The sequence below is a fragment of the Podarcis muralis genome, chromosome 1 (genome assembly GCF_964188315.1).
Source record: "Podarcis muralis chromosome 1, rPodMur119.hap1.1, whole genome shotgun sequence".
Classification (NCBI taxonomy): domain Eukaryota; kingdom Metazoa; phylum Chordata; class Lepidosauria; order Squamata; family Lacertidae; genus Podarcis; species Podarcis muralis.
Window position 1 is genome coordinate 42,756,614 of NC_135655.1, and position 18,781 is coordinate 42,775,394.

The 18,781-nt window shown below is 43.0% G+C and overlaps 1 protein-coding gene across 3 annotated transcripts; it reads right to left on the reverse strand.

Moving 5' to 3' along the window:
• PPP1R14D (protein phosphatase 1 regulatory inhibitor subunit 14D) lies at nucleotides 1–13,681 on the reverse strand. Of its 3 annotated transcripts, XR_013392506.1 has the most exons (5): nucleotides 13,247–13,652; nucleotides 9,181–9,279; nucleotides 8,442–8,474; nucleotides 3,178–4,871; nucleotides 1–632 (listed from the first exon to the last, which is right to left on the reverse strand). XR_013392506.1 is itself a non-coding variant. In XM_028722969.2 (4 exons), the coding sequence occupies exons 1-4, from the start codon at nucleotides 13,487–13,489 to the stop codon at nucleotides 4,841–4,843; spliced, it is 393 nt and encodes a 130-aa protein (XP_028578802.2). In that variant the 5' UTR covers nucleotides 13,490–13,681; the 3' UTR covers nucleotides 2,804–4,840. The 3 variants fall into 3 exon arrangements, 2 of the variants coding, with proteins under 2 accessions (XP_028578802.2, XP_028578792.2); XM_028722969.2 differs by lacking the exon at nucleotides 1–632 and having other exon boundaries at nucleotides 2,804–4,858; nucleotides 13,247–13,681; XM_028722959.2 differs by lacking the exon at nucleotides 1–632 and having other exon boundaries at nucleotides 2,804–4,871.
• Nucleotides 13,682–18,781: the final 5,100 nt, after the last annotated feature.

An 18,781-nucleotide genomic window follows, 5' to 3' on the forward strand; every position in this document is an offset into this window, starting at 1 on the left:
TCATTAAAAACTTCCCTAAACAGAGCTGCCTTTAGATGTCTTCTAAAGGTCAGATAGTTGTTTATTTCCTTGACATCTGATGGGAGGGTGTTCCACAGGGCGGGTGCCACAACCGAGAAGGCCCTCTGCCTGGTTCCCTGTAATTTTGCTTCTCGCAGTGAGGGAACTGCCAGCATTGGCAAACCCCCCAGAACAGGAGAGAAAAGGGAAGTTCCGTTGTGGAAGTCCTTTTGAGAACGGGATGGCGCCACTGAATGCGAAGCAATGTTCTTCATTGGCTCTTACTGGTGTCCAGATCGTCTGCTTTCCTCTAACTCGAGGAAATGGCATTCTCGGACATGTGAGCCAAGGTGACTGAAGGACTCTGCATGTCTGAACTGAAGGCGGTAAAAACATTTCGAGAATTCATAAGTGGGTGGGCATGGGTTCCTGATGCACCTCTCCTCTAAACAATTTAAATAGCCAGAGGTGGTTAGGCATAAAGCTGTGTTCTGTAGCAGCTGGTTTGCAATTGCAACACACTCTTGGGTGGATTGGTGGCTTTTTCTGCATGTTTCCATCTAGGGTGAACAGAAGGGCAGTCTACCTGGGAAGCCAGGCACTTGGCAGGAGTCTGGATGGGCAGGTGTGAGCTGACAAAGAAGCACATACAGACCATTTCCTTTCAGTGTGAATGGTGGTAATTACTCTGAATAGAGCAAGTAATACCCGGACAATGACTAGTGCTAGAGTAACATGCCCATCATCGGATCTGGACACCTCCCAAAGAGAAAACAAATAGTGTTTTAACAGGAAGATGGGTTGAAATAAACGGAAGCACTTTAGCATAACCCCCCCCCCAATGTTCAGATGTATGGCTTGTATCCACCAGGATTTGTGTATTCAGTAATGTGTGATGGACTGCCCCACTCAGAGGTCTGTGGCTGCAGAGGCTTGAATGTCATGGTTTCCCCTAAAAAGCACCAGCATCCCATATTAGCATTATGTCCACAGTGAAGCAGAAGTGTGCTTGATGCAGAATCCAGATGCGTAATCATAGGGGCTGGATGGCTGTTAGGGGGCAAGATAAGAATTTTAAAGGCAGTCTCACTTTCATAGAAACAATTAGTAGGATAGGCCATCTGTTTCACAGATTGCTAAACCACAACATTTATAGTTGTAGTGTCTAGTCATGCACTGTCAGCTCGGATTTGCTTAGTACGGACAGCAGGTTTCAGACAGAGCAGTTTTTGCTGCTGTGTTTGTGGTTAGCATATTTGGACTGTGTTGAAGAAGACAGGATGGGGGAAAAGGGAGGAGCAGTCTGCCTGCTCAGAGGTGACAATCTATTTGACATCCAGCTTATTCTCCCTTGAATTGTTTCAGTAACCAGTTTGCCAGGTTTTATTTTTAACCACTATGGGCCCTGCCCTTGGATCGAAGCTTTCTTCATGTTGGTCTTTGTCTGTGTGTCCTTTTTTTCAGACTATCTGCTGAAAGGGAAGGAAAGGGGATTGAACCAAGACAGCTATAGAGCAGGGTGGGGAATACGAACTGGCTCAGAAGCACGTAGTCACTTTCTCCCCACAGAGATTTCAGTTCCTACAAATTCTGAAGTCAGTGACAGGCTTTCTTTACAATGCCTTCTGTGGCATGTTGTGCTTAAATGCATTCATGCAAAAAGATGTATGAAACTGCCTGCTGGAGAGGGAAGCATCGGTTTTAGTTCCTTGATGCTGTATTTTTCCACAAATATAATTTCTTCTTCAACCTCAGTTTGACCCTTTGTGTTTGTTGTTTGCCGTTCTCAAGTGTGTTTTATGGACTTGAGCAACTTGCCCGGCAAGTACTACAAAGAAAATGCATGTAGGAAAGAGACAGGGAAACAGACACAACATTTCTAATATGAGGCTCAGTGCACTTTGATCAGTTTGTTAGGAGGGCTGAGCTAGCCAGGCGGTTTGAAGAATGGTGAAATGAGTGTTTTCCTTCAGGTGGTGTTTTTGTAATGCATGTGAGCATAGTGTGCGAGCAGAAGATGTTGCCTGGAAGCATGTTGCAGTGCAGTACAGTTGTACCTTGGAAGCTGAACGGAATCCGTTCCAGAAGTGTGTTCAACTTCCAAAACATTCAAAAACCAAATTGCAGCTTCTGATCAGAAGCCGCGGTAGCCCTGTTGGATGTTTGACTTCCAAAAATAGTTCACAAACCGGAACAGTCACTTCTGGGTTTGCGACATTCGGGAACTAAGCTGTTCGAAAACCAAGGTACCACTGTACATGCTGCTCTTCTCTTACACTATCCATGGCGTGTTTCAGTTTCAGAAGTAACCTAACAATGGATCTCTTGCAGACAGACAGAGAAATTGGCCTGAAACCCGAACTATATGTGTAGCCCAGTAGACAGAGATATGAGACCAAGCTCTAGATCTCAAGGCAGGTGAGAGAGACAGGCACATAGTCCAAGCTTTCTGCTACAACAGTGGCAGACTTTGGGCTTTCAAATTTCAGCGGTGCCTCATGCAACAGCAAGATTTGGCACCCCCGTCTCTCATCTGTTCGAAGTCATAGTTGTGGGGGGCCCTGCAGCCCAGTGGGGGCAAGCTGGTCACGCTCCCCGAAATCCACCTCTGCCCACAGACCCGCTTGCTCTGGTCCAGGAATGGCACAGACCTGTGTTCCTTGTGCCATTTACGGCACCCATGCCACAGATTAGCTACCAAGCATTATACAGTCACCTCCATTCACAATGTGGCAAGTGACATACACCTGGAGATGGGGGCATGAGAATTGTGACATTGGAAAGACCACACCGAGGCCATAGAAAATGTACCTCTTAAACATGATGATTATGACGAAGACATTGTACAAAGCGATTGAAATGAAAGGCAAAAATACATTTTTGACGTTAACTCCTTATGCATCCCAAACTATCACATGCTCGGGGTGTTTGTGCTGAAACACAATATTTGAAGGGGGGGGGGAGCAACAGTGAACACATTTTTTTGCTATGGATGCAGCCCTGGTGCCTGAAAGAGCACAGATCTTTTGGTGAAGTCATTCCCATTGCTCAGAAGAATGAACGATCCCAACATTGCCTTAGTCACCAGTGTGTATTCCTCAGAATAGGAAATAAAAAGGACAGGAAACCCCACCTTGTAATTACATGAATGGACATGTGTTACTCAAGAAAACTCACAGATCTGCAGCAGCTCAGGTATTTCATCTCCCACCTCCTTCACGTTTAGCTGCTAGAAACTCCCATGCCTCGGTATTTTTGAATTCTAAGCCACGTGCAATTCCCTAAGAGCATTTATCCATGAAAGAGAGAAATAATCAAGGGCTGAGCTAAATCCACTTTCCCATGTCCAACTTCTTCCCCTCTTTCAGTCACTGAAAACTTGACTTCCCCGCTTCCCATTTTTGGCATTCTGTCAGCTTTCTGCATTTTGAATGGTGCATAGGTATGTAACAAAGATAGGATGCACCAATTGTAAACCCCCATCAAGGATGTCGTTCTTCGCTGTATGACTCTGTTTCCTGTGCCTTACCTTCTCAGCTGTGTCGTTGATGGAAGTAAAAGCTGGAAATCACTTTAGGCAGGAAAAATGTTTTTAAAGACTGATCTCAGAGGTGATGTCAACGAAAACTGGGGAGTCTGATAAATTCTAATGAATGCTTTTCTTAAGCTGCGCACACACCATACATTGAAAATACATTTTAAAATCCAAAAAAGATCCAGGGAACTGTAGAATGTTTCTCACAGAGCTACAATTTCCACTACCCTTAACAAAATACAGTTCCCATGATTTATGAGGAAACTGTGCTTTAAATGTCTGGTGCGTACATTCATATTAAAAAGCACAAAAATATTCAACTGAAATATTATTATTCCTCGCAAATGCCATCATACAAACAGATAACCTGTACGGCTTGAGGGAGTTGTCCTGTTCCCCATGCTCTAATTCAGGGGCAGAGAATGTGCTGTTGCTGTCTTCCGACTCCTACCAAACCCTGCCAGCATCAGGGATGATGGAAGCTGGAGTCCAGCAACATCTGGAGAACCCCAGGTTCCCCATCCCTCAACAACATGACACAATGGGTGGAGGGCATCAAGGGATTTACATATATCGTGTTTGTATTTTTATGTTGTGAGCTGCCCTGTGATCTTCAGATGAAGGGCAGTATACACATTTAATAATAACAACAACGATCTGGTGGCCCTCTAGTTTTCATGCTGGCTCAAGCTAAGATGGGAGCTCAGCAACATCTGCAGGACCAAAGGTTCCCCTCCCTGATTTAATACAAAGAGGAAATGCTTCACTCCCATAACAGCTGTTCCCTCCCCACCCTGCTCTGCCGCTCCCATCACCCTTGAGCAAAGGCCACACTAGGAGGAGTCGATGGGGGCTGGAATCCAGCAATATCTGGGGAGACGCAGACTCCCTGTCCCTGTTCTTAAAGACCTAGCTTGATTCTCACAGTCCAAGCATTGGCTTATCTAGTTCCATGTTACCTCTCCGGAGCTTTGAGCAGAGATCTTTCCCAGCCCTGCTCTATGAGTGTTTTTCAAATGGAGATGTCAGGAACTGAACCTGGGAGCTTTGACCAGCAATGCATCTGATCTGCCCCCTGAGCTATGGCCTCTCCTCCCCGCACACCAGCTTCTGATTGCAGATAGAAATCCAAGGGACGAATGAAGATGGATGCTTTGGAATCTGATGTGTACGATATCAGGCAGCGCTGGAATTCCATCCCTGCTTCTTCTAATAATTCTCTTCCACAGGATGATGCATTTGTGTTACCGGTTTTTGTCATTGCGGTTCATTTCTTTTGATTGTTGGCCATTCTCCTGAGACCTTTCAATCGATCGAGCAGTTCTGTAACAAAGTCCTGAATCAAAATCCAATAAAACAAGGTTTTAATTCATTCAGTTAACTCACCCTCCACCAAATTAAAAGTAGCTGGATCTTTACAACCTCCTGGCATTCTCCTCTTGCAAAGCATTAAGAAGCAGCTAAGCCATAATTAAAAGACCACCCCCCTCCGGGCTAAAATAGGGTAAGATTAAGGTTTTCAGACAATCAGGGTAGAGTTTTGTTTAGGGTTGTTGCTGTGGCTGAGAAGTTGTGCTATTATGTTCTTGTATTTTATAGGCCTTTATTAGGAATTACCAGCAGATTGTTTAATTTTATTATAGTTTCATTAGAGTGAGATGTTTTCATTGGCATATTGCTTATATGGCTATTTACATTTTGTTATGTCTTGTAATTACTAGTGAATTATCTTATGTAAACTTTGATATTATGAGCTGCCTTGGGTATGGTTTTCCATGGATAAGTGGCATGCAAACTAACAATGGTGCAGTAGCTGTGTAGAAGAGGAAACTTGGTGGGCGTAGCTTCCTGAACTAGCTCGGAACAAACAGCAATTTGAGTTTTCTACAGATTCTACAGATTGCCGTTTGCTCTGATTCAGAGGCAAAGAGCGAGTTTTCACTGCAAAAGCACTTAGACACTTTAAGGCACAGATCTTTTCCTAGAAATGCAGCACAAAAAGAAGTCTGGATGAGCCTGGAGTTGACATGACAGACTTGCTGAAACTCCTCCTTTCAAGCTATTAAAGATTCAGGAGCCCTGACCCTCGCTGGCCTGAGGCCAGCCTGTTTGACACGGTGGCTTTGGGGCACAAGGAGACAAAGTGTCTTCTGCGCCATTACCAATTGCAAAGTTATTTTGTTAAGTAAGTAAATAGCAAGTGCAGGGCCCCCAGTCTGGATGGGGATCTTGGCGGGGCCCACATTGCAGTTCCAGTGTGGATCTATGTCCCCAGACCCACTTTTTGCATTGGAATAGAAGCTCCCGTCCACACCAATGGAGCTGTTATTTTAATGCTCTGTTACCCTACAAAGCAGTTTTTAGTTCACACCGGTTCTCCAGGTCAAATGAAGACATATAGCGCTGACACCCAGGTCTTGTCTCCTCCCCTCTTCCCCTGCCCCAGGCTGGATCAGGACTGCAGCAGGGGCAAAAGGTTAAAGGCCCTCTCCCACCAGTACCAGGGTTCCAGTCTGGACTGGGGTCCCCATACTTGCTATGCACTTTGTGAAAAGCCATTCATGCAATGGAGATCTTAGTAGACAGGTGGGAGAAGAATGGCCATGTGTTTTTAAAAAAAACAGGATCAACTACCAGGCAGATTCTTCTCCCCCCTATCTGCTAAGATCACCATAAGGGGATTTATTTAAATATAAACCAAATGCCAACCAATTTATAAATATAAATTGAAATCTGTTCTTGGGGGACTTCAACCATTCTACCCTGGAGTACAAGTAAAATGGAGAGATGCTGCTGATCAAGCAAATTAAATGTAAGTCACGCATACCAAAAGCACAGCAATTGAGGTTCTGGACTGTACCACTTCAGACTGCAGGTGGCAACTCTTATGTCTGAATACTCATCTACACAAAAATAGTTCCTGCTTAGAAAACAGGTATGTCAGGAAGAAGCATTCTAGCTTTGCCTATTTCCTGACACTCAGTTTTTTTGGCCTTATTTTTTTGTCTGGAGGAACATGTATTTGTTCATTTATTTGTTAAATGCATATCCCGGCCTTCCACCAAACCCTGCTGCAGGCACAATTCAGCCATGTAAACCTCCACTTGCCCTTTAGTAACTGAAGATTACTGCTGCTATTTTCTAACAGAATGAGAGGGATGCAGTCCTGAAGCTAGATCACATATTGCCCTTCATCCCGCTTGAGTTACACATCTAGAAGCCGCCTTCCATGTGCTTATACCCCCCTAGCTATACAGGTGGTAATTATTTTGCACACATCCAATTGTACCAAGTGATGGACTTTGTGTGTTACCTCTTGTAATGCTTCAAACTAGCACCGTTATTGGTGGGTTTCACTTTCTACCCAGCCACATCTGAGTGCTATCTTATTGTTCACAAGTAAATCATTCACCAACCCTGCTTGTTGTGTAGTCACCTTTGAACAACTTCTACAAGGATTGGTCAAGTTACCATGGAGATCAGCAATGGTGAGTCAAGAAGTTCAACTGCCACTAGTTGTGGAGAAGGAAAATCTTGCCTCCTTCAGCTGTAGCACACAATATAGTTCAGAGTCCTATTTCAATAGATAACCCGATTGATTTCCCTTCCAAACATAATCACAGGGTGGTGGTATGCAAGTAATTTTCTCTGAGTAGACCGATTGAAATGAATGAAAACGAGTGGTGTCCTTTGCATAACAACACAGTCGCCTAGCTCATGTGCAGCTCTCTGCATGAGGGATGGGTGTTAACCTTGAAGGGAAAGTTGATGATAGTGACTCCATGGATGAACCAACAGATAGAAGGAAGAGGAATTAATGTCATGAGAACTGAGTAGTTCTCTTAGGGCCAAACTAATGTCTGCCTATTATTAAACCTTATCAAGTTTTCCCTTTCTTAAGTACAGGTGTAGGGGGGTGTGTGTGTGTGTGTGTGTGTGTGTGTGTGTGTGTGTGTGATCCTTGCAAGGAAGGTTGAACATCCCTTGTGTGATCAGAACCAAAATCATCCTCCCCCTCCAGCATGACTACAATACTTACGAAGAAAACTTACCATTGTTATCAATGGGAATTTTTTCCCTTAAGCATTTTAACTGCACAAGGAAGCCAATTTTGGCTCTGATTGCACTGGAGAGGGAAGAAATAAGCCCCCACTAACTTCCCTGTAATAATCTCTTCCCCATATGCTTGTAGTTAAGGAAAATGATACTTGATACATAGCTGCACCTTAAGAGTAGCATACAGTTTGAACATGGGAAAGCTGCCTTATAGCATGTCAGGCCATTGTCCATCTAGTTCAGCATTGTCTATTCTGGCTGGCCATAGCTCTCCAGGCTTTCGCACAGGGGGACATATACAGACCTATCTGGAGATGGTAGGAACCTGAGACCTTGTACCACTGAGCTACAGCCCTTCCTAAGTGAGTTTGGCTCTACTGCATTCAAAACAAAAATATTTAGAAGTAGAACTTCCATCTTGGCCACCCACCACATTCAACCCTAGTAGTTTTGTGCTATTTGGAGAAAATAAACTGCACTCCTGTTTATCCAAATTTTGGCATTCTCCAAACCTCTTGGTTGAGCCACAAACCATTTGGGATAAAATAATTTATACCTGTGTAAGTATGGCTGAAAAATGAAAGCATGAGCAATGCACACTAAACATAGCTTCAAAACATCTGTAGAACTGGCTGTTCAGCTACTCCTAGAGCAGAACACTGTGATATTAAAGCATCACCAGTGCTTTTTCTTCTTCTAGAAAAATAGGTGCCAGTACTCACCATGAAGTTGTTAGAGTAAGTGCCACAATTTTTAACAACAACAAAAAAGGTGCCGGTACTGCGTACACTTGATTACTTCCTGGAAAATTTTTTTAAAAGCACTGACAGTTGCCTTGCTCTATGCTCACCTCTGTAGGTCTGGAACACTCCTGGAGAATTTCCTACAAGATAAGATAAAACATTTATGCATGTATTTGAATTATATATCTCTATATCTCTTCCTCTACATTTTACCCCCAGGGACAAGGAAGCAAAATCTCTTTGGTTGGCAGCCAAAAGAACACAGGAAGCTGCCTTATAGCGAGTCAGATGATTGGTCCAACTAGCTCAGTGTAGTCTACCCTGATTGGCAGTTCTCCAGGGTTTCAGGCAGGGGCCTCTCCCAGCCCTAACTGGAAATACTGGGGATTGACCCTGGGACTTTCTGTATGCAAAGCAAATGCTCTTGCACTGAACCATGGCTATCTGCAATAGGAGTATACCACACTGGGCCACATGAGCCAATCATCTGACTCTGTATTCAGCAACTCATATGTTTAAAACTGATGTACTTTATGGACTGTCTCTCAAAACGCTCCCAAGTCGGAAATGGCTTGCCTGCTTTGAATCAATCTCAGAATTCAACCACATGCAAAAATGGTACACAGAGCTTGCACCTCATGCCACCCTGCCCTGCAATTCCAGTTATTTAGTTGTGGAGGACTCCGTTTTCAGACACCACATCAAAAAATGGGGCAGATGGTTTTGTCTCATTGAGTCATGCTGTGTTCAACAGCTCACTGAGAACCTCCTTTCATGATGACAAACATGGCAACGTTGGAAAAGGCCCCTTTGGTCCCCACAAACCATCTAAATAGGCAGTCCAACCTGCAGTTTAGATTTCTGCTCCTCGTTAGAGACGTCAAGAAGATCCTCAATGTCGATTTCTGGCTCTGGAGCGGCTGTGGCTTGTGTCTCCTCCTGCAACTGGAGCAGAATCACCAATGCTCAAATTACACAGGCGCTGCCCTTCATGTTTCGGGGTTGCCCCCTTCTCTATTGCTTTTAGAAGGCACTGGAACCATAATCTCTTTCCTCCCCACCTCAATCTCTAATCAGATGCCACCACCATCCTGCCTGGGCTTCTCCAGCTCCACCATGTCAACCAGTCTGGTTGAAGCTGGCCAACTGGCCCCCGGCCAAGCATAGCTCTGTTTATTCAGGCAGAACCACTCCTGTTACGTCCCCAGGCAGGATCTTTCTTTAGCTAGTGCCTGGCACTCTGTTTGATCAGATACTTGCACCTGCCAATCAAGAGCCTCCTGCCATGCTTGAACGACTCCAGTGGCCTAACAAGTGTCAATGAGACGTGACTTTAAGCACATTTTTTAAATTGTGAGCTCTTAACTAGCCACACCTTTCTTAGCAGCTGCAGGAGGACCCCATCTGAATCAGGATTGTGGGGTGAGGGGGTTTCCCTGTGGTGTTTATCCCCTGAAAAAAAAAAACTACCCCAACCTCTCATTTCCACCTAGCTGTAATGAATTATTACTATGGGTTTGGTGACGATAATAAATACTGTAGCATCTCATATAGGACTGCTACCCAGGTAGGGTGATTCTGTTTCATTCAGGTGTATGTGTGCATACACTTAATGAGGCACATAACACCTTCAGTTTTTGTTTCTTCATCTGGCCCACCCATTGCTACTCTGAAGGTAAACTTTATATATACATAAATTTGATTGACTGAAGCGAATTTCAAATGGTTTACTCCTCTACCTTTCTAAGACCTCCGCCAGTGACACATGCACACAATCATATTTCAGTTCCATATTACACAGACAGGTCAGCAAATGTCTTTCTTGATTACTTAACAACCTCCTTTCAATAAGGCTGAATAATATCCTCACCTTTACCTGCCTTTGAGAAGTGGGGATTAGGCTGCTGGAAAGTAAAGCATCAGCAAAACTGTGTAGGGAAAACAACCTTTGGAACTGAGATAAGAGGGCCAGGCATTTACATGCTGCCTGTACAGAAACAGGCTTGAAATACTCTTCTCAATGACCCAAATTGTGAAAGATAGCCCACAATTAGTTTGGTTGTTAATAAGCTCCCTCAACCTCCTTCACCCCCTGCAAAGGATCCCAATAGACTAATTCCACCTCGATTGGCAGAATTGGCAATATTACAGATGCCACATAACACCCATTCGGCCTTTATAAGAACACAATAGTGTGTCAGCATCTACACTTTGGAACTCCCTGCCAATTGCTATCAAGCAGCTATCTTCACTATATTCTTCTTGGCACTTGTTAAAAACATTGTTTAGGCAAGCCTACTCAGATGCTTAGAAATGCTGGTGTGAATTTTAATCTGTTTTAATAGTTTAGCTTTTTGTATATTTAAAAGTTGGTTAAAAAATACAATCAAGTGGTGCATGCATTTCATGAAACAAACAACCTTATTTTAGGTACAATCAAATTACTGAATGGTCTTCTGAACTTAGAAATTTAGTAGTGCTATTGAGGGACCCTGCTGAGACCTCATTTAGAGTATTATGTTGAGTTTTAAGTTCCATAGTTCAAGAGCTGACAAGATGGAAGAGGACTCTACAAACATAGGTAAAGATCTCAGGTGTTTCCAGGTGTGGATAATTAATCAGGACACAATAATTGCTGTCCTGCTTTAGGCTGCAAGTGGAATAGCAACTCTGTTTTCAGACTTATTGTCTTTAGGATTCAACGTGTACCCAGGTGGGTAGCCCCCCCCCCAAGAAAAACAGCCTCAAATGCTGAGGTGTCATGACCCATGACCTGGGAACCTTGCAGTGCATTGTTCAGATGAAGTTCAAGCTACTCATTAGAAGAAGAACAAACAGTGCCTTAACGCAGGGCTAGCAGGCGCAGTCCTGCCACCATCCTCTGACTTAAAGGGTGAGTCCCCTGCATTACTTCTGTCTCTCAAGCCTTGTATAACCCAGAGACTACAAAATAAGGCAAGGGACCTTTAACCAGCAGACGAGCTCTTCCCGGGCAGTGGAATCTGCTACACTTGAGGCTTCCTTAGACTAAACAACAACAAAGCCTATATAAGGCTTCAATTGGCTATAGCTCCCTGCTGCAACAGCTGCTCTTGTGGCTGTTTTAGAGGGGGGCTTTTTGGAGCTGTCCAAGGTCCTAGATGCTCTCTGCTTGGCTTGTGACTACTAGACAGTGCCTTCAAGTCTCAAGTGTCCATGGGGAGGAAGAGAATTCTCACTTCAGCAAGGGCATGGAGGAAAGGGTTAAATGTCCCCCCCTTCCCTCCACTTGCTGCATTCTTGATCATAGTTACCTCCCTTTGGTGTGATGTATGGGGAGAGTAGAATAGAAATGGATATAAATGCAATGTTATTTGAGAAGGGAAGGGTTAAAGTAATATATCTGATTCATAGATAGGAGAGATGGATCATAGGGAAGGAAATTGTTAGAGCAACCTATACAATCCATAACTTGCCCAACAACCTAATAAGCAGCCGCCTGATAGGTCATCTACCTCTTGGGAAATTGAGCTTTGGAAAAGGATGGAAGTTGAAGAAGATAATCATGGGAGAATGTTTTGACAACGGCATCACACAGATTCCCCATAAAAAGTGAGTGAACAAAGGGTAGGTGTTCCACAGAAAATGCCCAGTGTGAAAGGAGCCACAGAAAGTAAATCTGGATTAAATGGTTCAAGGTGAGTTTGGAAATGGAAAACATTTATTCAAGTTCATGCTACAAAGCTCATTGGGATGACTATGGACAGATTTCTCAATCTCTCCCAGCTGATCATCTCCACAAAGGGATGTTGTGAAATTAAAAAGCCCTTGCAAATTGGGCAGGACACACATGCCGTAAATCAATTATGTGTAACAAAAATGTCTGCAAATGTGACCTGAGGTTGGCAACGTCAACCCCGCTGTGTGGGAATCCTTTGTAGACAAGCACAGTGTCTGGAGACTTGCAGTCAAGTTGTGTATCCATAGCAATGACCTGAGGAGGAATGACCACTGGGAGAAGAAAAGCCATGGTGCATCTGCAACAGCACAACTTGACGCCTTCATCTGCCCCCCTACAACAAAGCATGTCTCTCCCGCATTGGTCTCTACAGACCCAACAGGCGCTGTAACTTCCCAACAGTTTGACTTCACACATACACTCAAGGCAAACCCCTTCATTATCTCCTGAGACAGACGGATGTCAATCAAAGTCAACCTTCCCTACCCTGATCCACCCTGGATGTTTTAGATTCAGGTTCCCAGTGGCCCCAGCCATCAGGACAATGGTCAGGGATGATGGGAGGGCACTAAATTGGGGAAGGCTGCCCTAAATAAAAAAGCAAATCCTTTGAGGCCAGTCTAAAATATCCAGAAATTCTGTAAGGTACCCAGACATGCTCCAAACATTTTTTAGAGATATTGGAAAATAAAAGGGAAACGGTCACCCATTCTTTCAACTTGCATTCAGGACAACAAACAATGGCTTTTAGTTGCAGGAAGTAGATTTAAATTCAAGATTAGGACAAACTTCCTGATCATGGGAGCATTCCCACAACTGAAAAAGCTACTTAAGAAGGTGGTGAGGTGTCCTGCTTGGAAATTTCTAGGGTAAGAGCAGAAAGGTGTCTGCCAGGAATGCTTTTTGGATATAAGATGTCTTTGCCTCAGGGTAGAGAGTTGGATGAGCTGATCCTTTCCAGGCAGACGCTTTGTGGCTCTACCATTAAGCCCCAGTCTAATCTCACACAGTAATCTCAAGCAGAATGGGAGAATTTAACAAGTTAATGAGTGTGATAGTGAATCACATTCCTTTATCACCAAAACAGATGTCCATTCCATTCCAAGCCATACATTGTGCTACAGACAGTCCTGGCATAGGTGAAATTCTTTGGGCTTATGTGTGATGTCTTTATCCAGTCAAATAGTTACCCACCTGGTACTGATACAGCTCTTGCAACTGGGCATCAATCCACTCCTCCAGATCTAGCCATCTCTGAAGATCTTTTCGGTTATACTTGATGGTTAATTTGCCCAGCCTTCTGTGGGATGTTTCCTCTTCTGGTTTCTCTGGAGCATTAAAAGTGACCCGAGGAAGGGAACTTGGGCCCTGGGCTATGCTCACTAACTGTCCCACCTCCTCTGTACTCTCCGGGGACAATGCTCTCTCCTGCAGCATGTTTCTTCCCCCTACCCTCCTCCTCCTCCTTCAAAAAATTGCCATTGATTATTTTCAAAGCACAGAAGAAACTGCCTTTGGTGTCCCAGAGCAAGTCGCTAGATGAAAGAGAGAGAGAGAGAGAGAGAGAGAGAGAAGTCGCAGGAGAAGCAATCAATCAGCTGCTCTAGGAAAAAGCTGATTTGGTTTCACTGTTAGTGACACTGACAAAAGCAATGTGGGAGGGAGAGTAGTTGTAATAACATCTGTTGTTAGAAGAGGCTGGGCGATCATAGACCGGGCAGACAGAGTCCATTAATGTTTTATGCAATCCACTTCCTGAGGAGAATGAGCTAAGTGGGGATAATTGAGAGCGAGGAGAGGGAAGGCAGGCAATATTAAATTGCATGTTTCTGAAATATGCAAAAAAACAACCACCACACATCTCTCTGATGCATTTCTGATCAATACATTTTGTGCTTGAAATATGCTATTTCCTTTTAATAGTCTAACTCTAATACCCTTACGGTAAGGAGGCCTCTTTCTGATACAGTATCTATCTATCTATCTATCTATCTATCTATCTATCTATCTATCTATCTATCTATCATCTATCTATCTATCTATCTATCTATCATCTATCTATCTATCTATCTATCTATCTATCATCTATCTATCTGCTATCTATTGTTGTTGTTGTTGCCACTGCTACTGCTGCTTTATTAAATTTGTATACCACCATATACCCCCAGGTCTCGGGGCAGTTCACAACACACACACACACACACACACACACACACACACACACCTGTGTTGAGTCAATATTGCCATAGAAAAGCAGGATATATATTTTACCCACACACATCTCTTTATTTATTTATTTGTGGCATTTCCTTATAGGAAAAGGTAAAAAGGTAAAGGACCCCTCGATGGTTAAGTACAGTCAAAAAAGACTCTGGGGTTTGGCACTCATTTCACTTTTCAAGCCAAGGGAGCCAGCGTTTGTCCACAGACAGGTTTCTGATTCATGTGACCAGCATGACTAAATGGCTTCTGGCACAATGAGACACCGTGACGGAAACCAGAGTGCACAGAAACGCCATTTACCTTCCCGCCACATTAGTACCTATTTATCTACTTGCACTGGTGTGCTTTTTGAACTGCTAGGTTGGCAGGAACAGAGACAGAGCAACAGGAGCTCACCCTGTTGCGTGGATTCGAACCTCCAACCTTCCAATCGACAAGCCCAAGAGGCTCAGTGATTTAGACCACAGCACCACCCACATCCTTTAGCTGAAAAGGCTTTTACTGGCAGAATCCAAGACCAGGGAGAAGAGTCGGTGGAAGAAGATTGGAAAAAGTTTAAAGTCTACTTACAGAAATACTGTAAAATTAATGAATGTTAGAATGATGTTGGATAAGAAGTTAAGTGGTTTTTAGCTATAATGCTATAAGGAATATGAAAAAATGGATTATTAATAGGCTAAAATTTAAGGTTAAAATATTTTAAGATTAAAGATTAGGATAAACAAAGAGGGAAAGGATTTGCTGAATTAACAAATTGAATTGGAATTCAAAAAAGGGAGGTGTGAGGAGGTCCGGGAAACAAGCAAATGAAAGATAAGTAATGGAAAGATGGAATTGTTTTTAATTATTTTTATTTTGTATTTTTCTTTTTTCTTTTTTCATTTTGTAATACTTTAAAAATCTTAATAAATATTTTTTTTAAAAAATAGCTGAAAAGGCTTTTAGAGCAGCTTACAAAAATCCATACCGAGGTAGTCCCTGTCCTCAGGTCTGTAATCTAAAAATACATGACACATGAGGAAAAAGGAATGGAAGGGAGGAGGGGTAAGTAAGCTCAAGTCCAAGTTCTTCATGTTCTTATAATGCAGTTCTATAGGTTATGGCTGTCCTCCCCTCATTCAAAAGGAAGTCTACCCTGGAAGCACTCTTCACTCCCAGATCAGATCCAGAAGCTGAGCAGGTGACAATGTCCAGACCAGGAAGACCAAGCAGCTCCTGTTATAAAGATCTTCCCTCAGAAAGATTACTTGATCTGTACATCTTGCCCTTCCCAGACCACAGAAGTGTGCTCAGAGATCCATGCCTCGTAGACTCCAGGACTGAATTAAAGATTTAGACCTCTCTCCAGAAAGCTTCCCTTGGGCTTGAGGCCTTAAGACTTGTCAGCCAGCAATAATGTCATTGCTTTGTAACAGAGCCTTAAAGTTACTACATGTGGGGGAGGAGGAGGTGAATTTCTGAAATAAAAATAATAATAAAAAAATTATGAAATACCAGTTTGAACTTAGTTTGAATACCTGGCTAAGAAAGAAGTTTAAAAAACAAGTCCAGTTTGTATAAATGATTTCTGAATTAGACTCGATAGTGGAAACCAACAAAATCCCCTAAGTAATAGTTACTCTGATTCAATGCATTGTTTCATATTTTGGTACATGAAATTAAACCTGAAACACAAATTTGCAAATATTTTTTCAGTTGGCAACACCAATTTCACCAAAGTTTAATGTGACATTTCAAATTTATACTCTGCATGTGAAATTTTACCTCAAGTCTTTAGACTTGTTGACATCTCCTGTCACGGACTGGTTGCAGACCTTCCTCATAAAAGTTAACGTTTGTATAGGTCACTGTACTAAGAAAAGAAATAAGAGGAGACATGTACAGACACATGTCTACAAAGTCCATTATAGTCTTAGCCAGGATCCACATTCCATTCAGGCAGAGAATGAAACATATTACAGTTGTTCCTCAGGCAGTTAGAAGAGAGATGTTTCTGTTCTGGAACCAATTAAGCTACATCCTCTTCCAGTAGCCTCTATTCATCTCTCTGTCAAAACTAACAACTGGTGCACACACTAAACAATTCAGAAGCCATTTCTACAAGGAGCCAGGCCGTTGTAATCTCCTTGTGTTCTACTGCAGAATGGGAAGCCACAGGGTGATGGTCCAACATTTGTCAGAATAGCAGGCCCATTGAAATCAACTGACAGGTCTATAGATTTCACTGTGTGTAGTCTGAATATGACCGAGTTGGTTATTGCCCATATGGACTAACTTCATTATTTCCCAATATTTAAGATATATTGCCACTTCTTTCAAAACCAGGAACCAACAGCAACAAGACTTGTTAGGGAAGAAGATTCATACTGGGTATGAAAGGAAGCTATGAATCCATTAGCGCCAGGTTTAATCCCTGACATCTCCAATTAGGGCTGGGAATGTCCCCACCCCTGCCAGTGTAGCCAATATTGAGCTAGATGAACCAACGGGCTGTCTTCATATAAGGCTGCTTCCTATTTCCCTATGGCCTGAGCTGGATCTTCTAGACACATCAAAGAAGCATTTCAGTTTAAAGCGTTTGTAAATTTAAACAGGGAAAACAAGTAGAGAAAAACGGGACTCCACATCGCCATCTGGTGGCACAATGTTATATTGCACATACAACATATATATAGTGGTACCTCGGGTTAAGTACTTAATTTGTTCCGGAGGTCCGTACTTAACCTGAAACTGTTCTTAACCTGAAGCACCACTTTAGCTAATGGGGCCTCCTGCTGTTGCTGCGCCGCCGGAGCAGGATTTCTGTTCTCATGCTGAAGCAAAGTTCTTAACCTGAAGCACTATTTCTGGGTTAGCGGAGTCTGTAACCTGAAGCGTATGTAACCTGAAGCGTATGTAACCCGAGGTACCACTGTAAATCGCTTTTTGTTTAGCAGTCTAGCCAAGTCCCAGGACTGTTCAGTCAGTAGGTGTGACACTTTTCCTAAGCAGTGGAACTTCAGAGGGCATATTAATTACTTGTGTTTTCTTGCAGTTTGGCTTTCCTCATGGTTAATCTTGAAGGCTTGACAAAAGATTACTTAAGTCATTTCAGGGGTTGTGTTCAGCTCAGCTCCCATACGTGAAGCAGCAGCCATCATTTGTTTTTGATATCTTGTAAAACGTATCTTTTCACCCATGCTTTCCCTGACCCATAAGACTGGACCCTGTTTTTGTTTGTATAAACTCCCTGAATTCCTGTTTTTGTTTTTATATGCATTCATACTACTGTTTCACTGGTTTCATATTACCTTTTTCTTTTAAAGCTGTTGCTTACTGGATTTATGTTGTATATTGCCTAGATAGGTATTTTAAAAAATATATATTAAGTGGTTGAAAAATGTTTTAAATAACAAAAGGAATGAACAAATACAACAGGAATGAATTCTGGTAACATACTGAGAGCACAATCCCAAGTGTGCTTGTTCAGAAGTAAGTTCTACTGAGCCCAATGGAATTTACTTTCCAATAAAGGTGCAAAGCACTACAGCTGAACATGCTACTGCAAGAGGAACCACAAAGAAGAAAGTGTTGGGCATCCAAACAGTTTCTGGCGTGGAATGTTGGGCTTTCTGCTGACAGTAAACAAGGGTTCTGCAAAGCCCTAGTATGTCCCTCCTCACTCACTATAACCAGATAAACCCCAAGTATATGGGGTTGATGAGCCTTCAGTTGCTCATCTGAAAGCTTATCTAGGGGGCAAATCAGAGAAACACATTGCAAAACGCTGCAGTTGTGTATTTCCTTGTGGACTCAGAGGCCTGTCATTCATTTTTCTGCTCTATTTCACACCACAGCTTAACTTGACTGTTAGTCATGAACTGCCGAACTCTGGAAACCTTCCCTAAGTCTCCCTTTCCTGCGCCACCTCTCTGTCTTCCCTTAGGTCCACACCTCTTCCTCTTGCCTTGGAAATTTGACACCCAACAACATCTAAGGCAATTAAACTGGTGGGTGGAGATGGAGGAACCAAAGGACAAACAAGCCAATCCTTTTTCAGCTGCCTCTTAAAAGCTGTTTAGAAACAAGGCAGTCAACAGCTAGATGGAACAAGGTGAGAGTTTGCAGAGAGCAATCGGAGCCAAAAATTATTAGATAAGAGATTGCAGGCCAGAGATTGCCTGCTGCAGCGGACCATAAAGCATGCCCTGAACAACAGGAGTGATGTTGACAGGTTGCCCAGAGACATCTGGCATATCTAGGCAACCTGTCAGCATCATTTTTGTTGTCAAAGGAGTGGGTGTTTTACAGTTTGATCCAAAAGGCACTCGCTGACCTCTTTAAGTTTTATGTGAAAGGTCAGGTTGCCTTTGGCTGCAAATGTTTCCTGCAACTTGAGCATCCTTCCATCCTATTGTTGTCTCTACCATGCCTTGTTTTTAGACAACTGGAATAATGGGAAGAGATGTCAAACCAAAGTGAAGAAATGATCCAAAACAAAACCACTCCGCTTTTCTGACTGGTGAG